Source organism: Eucalyptus grandis, chromosome 3 (genome assembly GCF_016545825.1).
Source record: "Eucalyptus grandis isolate ANBG69807.140 chromosome 3, ASM1654582v1, whole genome shotgun sequence".
NCBI classification, from domain to species: Eukaryota; Viridiplantae; Streptophyta; class Magnoliopsida; order Myrtales; family Myrtaceae; genus Eucalyptus; species Eucalyptus grandis.
In genome coordinates, this window is record NC_052614.1 from 17,836,453 (window position 1) to 17,841,332 (window position 4,880).

At 37.4% G+C, this 4,880-nt stretch overlaps 1 protein-coding gene across 1 annotated transcript; it reads right to left on the bottom strand.

Annotated features, from left to right (window-relative positions):
- Positions 1-284: 284 nt before the first annotated feature.
- On the bottom strand, positions 285-4,524 carry LOC120292262 (axial regulator YABBY 5-like). The gene is made up of 7 exons (XM_039310525.1): positions 4,447-4,524; positions 3,299-3,421; positions 2,137-2,248; positions 1,733-1,781; positions 1,497-1,572; positions 1,299-1,367; positions 285-542 (listed from the first exon to the last, which is right to left on the bottom strand). The coding sequence occupies exons 1-7, from the start codon at positions 4,522-4,524 to the stop codon at positions 495-497; spliced, it is 555 nt and encodes a 184-aa protein (XP_039166459.1). The 3' UTR covers positions 285-494.
- Positions 4,525-4,880: the final 356 nt, after the last annotated feature.

The window sequence follows — 4,880 nt, forward strand, 5'->3', positions numbered from 1 at the left end:
GTTTCTTTCATGGAAAACTTCATAATGAAGGAAATGTTTTATGAGTAATCATTTTATGAGACTGTTTTCCCCTTTTCAGGTAAGGAAATTGATTTTCCTAACTTTAAGCATATGTATTTTCATTGACTGTAAATGCTTTTCTATCATCTAATTACTTTCAGCAAATCAAACGCGTAAAAGTCTATGAAACTAATTCTCGCAAAATTCTTTCACTCAAACAAATACACCCTTAAACTTATGTAATTTTCACTCATATGATCAAATTCACTTTAAAGTATAAGATCTAACCAAAAATTGCTGAGGTGAAATTGAACTTTACTTCCAGTCGTGAAATAAACATGAAAGATAAAAAGGACAAATTTGGAAGGATTGCAGTCAGGGGATATAATCCCTTTCGTTCTTACATAATATATAATAATAAAGCAGAGGTTTCATAGAGAGTCTTCACATCTTCACATGAAATAGAAGGTAGTACTGCGCAATCAAACACAGGTTCACTTGTTTAGCAGTGCCGCCCTTGACATCAAATGCTTCTCGGAATGCTGCATCGAAGTTGAAAAATGAGGGAAACGAGGAATGAATGAGATCGCAGAGAAGAAATAGGGCCAATTAAAGACATAAAATGATCAAGCCTTCTAATAAAAAATTTACACGTTCATACCGCAATAATCAGTAGTTACCAACATGGACAAGATGATAATATCCACTGCAAGATTTGTCGGTAAACAGCCTCAAAGTACTACCACCAATCACAGGCCATTTCAGACGAAACACATGCTTAATGAAAGTGGACTGTCACAACATGCAGTTTGGTACATTGAACCTAGTTTGGTGTAAGTTCAGCCAATACAGTTCTGGAAACATACATGGTCCGTGCATTCTATCTGTGGGGTTCCGACACAGACATCACATGTTTCTTGAGGTATTATTTGTCGAGTCCGTTCAGAATATATATTATAGACAGCATTTTCCTACAATTTTTCTTAAGACCATACTAAATTATCGGCAACAATGAGATGGTTAAACGTCAAACAAGTTCAGAGAGGTTACTGCACCTAAGCTCAAGGACTATCTCCTTTTAGATTAAAGGCACTTAGGTCAGGCACAGACTATTGCAGATAATGCTCAATCATATTAAACAGCACACTGCTTAAACATATTCTAAGAAACAGTTTGTTTACAAAGTCTCTACCAAAAAGTGTAAAACAAAAATAAAATTTAAGAACGTGGAAATATGCAATGTGAAGCGGGCAAAGTAAAAGAACTGAGCAATTTGTTTATAATAGAGAGGAACTTACGTTATCCATTTTAGCCTGATTGTTGTTGTCTAACATCAGTCCGAAATGAATATGGGGAAAGTGTGCCCACTAGTATAGATAGCAAAAATCATTCAGAAACAAAGTTAAATGAAAAGATATGGACATTAACATTTTGCCCAACAAAAATTAAGTAAAATTACTCAAATCTATCATTCTGATATGTTATCATCAACTCACGTTTTTAGCAGCAGTACTGAATGCTTCCCTGTGACTAATGTCTGGATTGCTCGCCTTGATCCTCTGAATCTCCTCTCTAAAAAAATCGCCATGATTTTGACCAGAGGACAATAACCAAATATGTCAATAATTGCTGAGAGCTTTCTTTTCTTTCTTTTATCATGGAAAAAGAAAAATAAAAAAAAAAGGACATTGTTTTTTAAGCGCATGCTGTGCAGCGATTTCTGTTTCATTACTTTATGAACTGGTTATAGGCTGAAGGTACTCGCTGCCTCTTCTCGGGAGCTGCAAATCCAAGAAAGCTACAACTCATGAGTTATCACGCATTATGACAATATTTTAACTTTACCCAATCAAAACTTTATTATATAGTTCGTCAAGCATATAAGAAAATTGATTTCCGAATTTTTTTTTTTCACTTTGCAAGGATAAGCTCCTCTGATGGTCGAAAGAATGTAAATACCTTGTAAACGGCAACATGAAGATGTCATTTCTCCAGATAGAAGTTTTCATAGGAAACACTGTTCTAAGTATGCAGGTTTTACTCACTGCTCGTGTCCACAGATTATATGAAATGTCTGTAATTTTGGTAGAAAAGCACCAAGTTTAGGTTGTCTAAGGAGAAAGATTCCAGACTCACGTCGATTAACAACCCTTTGCTCAGTGACATTCGTGGATGGTGCTCGCATTGTGATCCTGCTATTGTATTTTGAAGATGAACCCATGTCCATCCTGCAATCCTGCTTGGGAGGCTATATGGAGAAAGTATTCAGAGAGGAGAGATTGCCTAAGTTAGCTGTGATTAGTAGTTCAAGATTAAAGAAAAAGCTTGTTGCTTTAGCTATTAGATCATTTTTCCTCAGATTTCTTCTGCTATATTGTTAACTTAGGACCTGAGCTTAATAAGTCCTTTTAATAACTCCCCCGGTGAAGAAGGGTAAAAATTTTCAACCTATGGAGTTATGCTACTAGGGAAGTAAAAAGGTGTTTCCATTAAGAAAAAAGTTACCTTAATATGTACAAGTTGAGGTAAAACGAGAGAAAAAAAAGTGAGGGCAAAAAGAAGAAGTCTTAGGTTAGCACATATGGATGGCGTTGACAATATTTTATACATTTTTCATGCGGGCAATGTCTTTTGAGAGAGAGAGAGAGGTGAAGTGATGTTTTCTGGGATCGAGCTAGGGGAAGAGGAGAGAGAAAAAACCGGCATTGAAGTGACGGGATCAGTCATAGAATGGTGGCTGTCATTCAGAGGAAAGAAGACAATAATAATTATAAATATTGCACATAAAACCCAGATTGACAGTCCTTTCAAAACCAAGGCCAAGCCCTCTCTTTCTTTGGGATCTTAAAAAACACAAAAAGAAGAGGAAAACAAAAAAAACCCATTTCTTGAGATTTGTTTCCACAACAGAGGGCGCAGATCTCATTGAAAAGAACCGATGCTTTTAACTCAAATCCATTCCCAACCAAATCAAGATTGAAAATATTAATGAAAAAAGAGTAGCTAAAAAAATAAAAAAACCTACGGAGGGGGGAAAATGATGCTTTTGCCTTGAAGGGAGTGGACAGAAACTGACTCAAAATGACAACTTCGGCCGCAAAACCTAGTTCTCCTACACAAAAGCGAAAAAACACATAGGTTTTGGTCCTATGACGGCTGCTATAGTCCCATTTCAGAGACCATAAAGAATTGAAAAACCCTACATCGTCATAAATTTGGACACACCATACTCGAAATGTTCCCTTTTTTCTCTAAAGGAACCAAAAAAAAAAAAACAATGAAGTTATTGTCAGCACACCTGAGCGTCTTGCCAATTAGCGAGGGACTGGAAAGCAGCAGCCATGTTGACAGACCAAAGATTAGAGCAGTGGCCGCACCGGATGGTAACTATGTCAAGCAAGCTACTGCATGGTACACTCACCTGCATAATATCCACAAATCACGAAGTCAATCTATATAAAAGGGAAATTGCGTTACCCAGTGAAACTTAGTCACTGCCAAAAGAAGAAGAACTAAGAACTAAGGAAGAAAACCCAGATCAGGAAAAGAATGACTAATTTTTGGGTTGTGATCAGTCTAGTTAGTTATTGCTTTTTTTTTTTTTTTCCTTTTCGGGTTCTTACTTTTTCCAAAGAGTTCTAGAATGACAATAAACGGGGGGCTTCATTAACTGAAAACCTTCTCTTCTCCGTTTGGTTTTGTGAGCTCAGTTCAGAGAAAACCCTAAACAAAGTATGTCTTGGTGCTTTGCTTGTGAAGTGTGCTTTGGTGGGCATGGAATAGGTAAATGGAAGATTTGAGAAAAAGCCTTTATTTTTAATTTCCTCCGGTGACCTAAAACACATACTGAAGCAAGGCTAAGAGTGCATCAGATCTGTGTTGGTGAAGGAAAGATAAGTCACACTGCTAAGAAATTAAGATGTTGGAGTTGTCTTCGTCAGTTTGTCATTGTGCGCTTGAATATTTTTGCACGAAAATGTTATTTTTCCTTAAAGATAAAACCGTATATCTGCAGGAGCAACACACAGCTCAAGCCAACCGGCCCCCTCTCTCTCTCTATAGGACCTTAAGAAATGACTTCCATTTGACTGAGAAAATAAGAAAAGAAAGGTACAGTCGAACGATGGAGACGTGACTGCACCAAAAAACAAGGAAGACTCAAAGAGGAGATCAATGGGGTTTTCATCTCAAAAATAGACAAAATAGATAACACAGGTGCAATGTTTTTTTCCTTTTTCTTCCCCTTCCATATCTTTTCAGGACCAAATAACTTCTGCTTCTTTTTTCTTTTCCAGCTGCTAGTGCTTAGACTCATTGCATACAAACACAGAAGCAATAAAAACTGCAAAGCAATGGATGAATCAGAGCTCCGGGTGGGACTTAAAAAGAAGTGAAAAAGCAGAACCCCACTAATAAGCCCAGAGAGAGATGAGATGATGATAATACCGCAAGCACAATATTGCAAAAGTTGCAAGGGATGTAGCAGAGCTGTTCTGTGGGTGTGATATCTACGCAGCTTGCCATTTCTACACGCACAGAAAAAATAATAATAAAGCTCCTCAATTGCACAAGAAGAAGAAGAAGAAGAAGAAGAAGAAGAAAGATGAGCTAGGACTTGCTTTCTGAGAGGTGTTGAGATGTATCACGACAGCAAAGGCTAGATGGTCCTGGGTGGTATAAATAGAGGAAAATTTCAGAAAAAAAGAGAGGATCTTATGGAGTGACAAATGAGAGAGAGGGAGAGAGAGAGAGAGAGAGAGAGAAGATGAAATTCTATGATAAAAAGGTGGGATGAGAAGTGGCCATGGCAGGCAGGAAATGCTGGGTCCGGGAAAAGGTAGAACAGAAAAAAGTTGGGATTTATTGAGAACTGGGTTTGG

What these genes read in the sequence shown, in the direction of transcription:
- LOC120292262 (XM_039310525.1), bottom strand. Translation starts at nt 4,524, where the DNA reads ATGGCAAGCTGCGTAGATATCACACCCACAGAACAGCTCTGCTACATC. An exon ending in TCAGTACTGCTGCTAAAAAC is followed by an intron (nt 1,368 to 1,496) that starts GTGAGTTGATGA and finishes TATCTATACTAG; the next exon opens with TGGGCACACTTTCCCCATAT. An exon ending in ATCAGGCTAAAATGGATAAC is followed by an intron (nt 543 to 1,298) that starts GTAAGTTCCTCT and finishes ACTTCGATGCAG; the next exon opens with CATTCCGAGAAGCATTTGAT.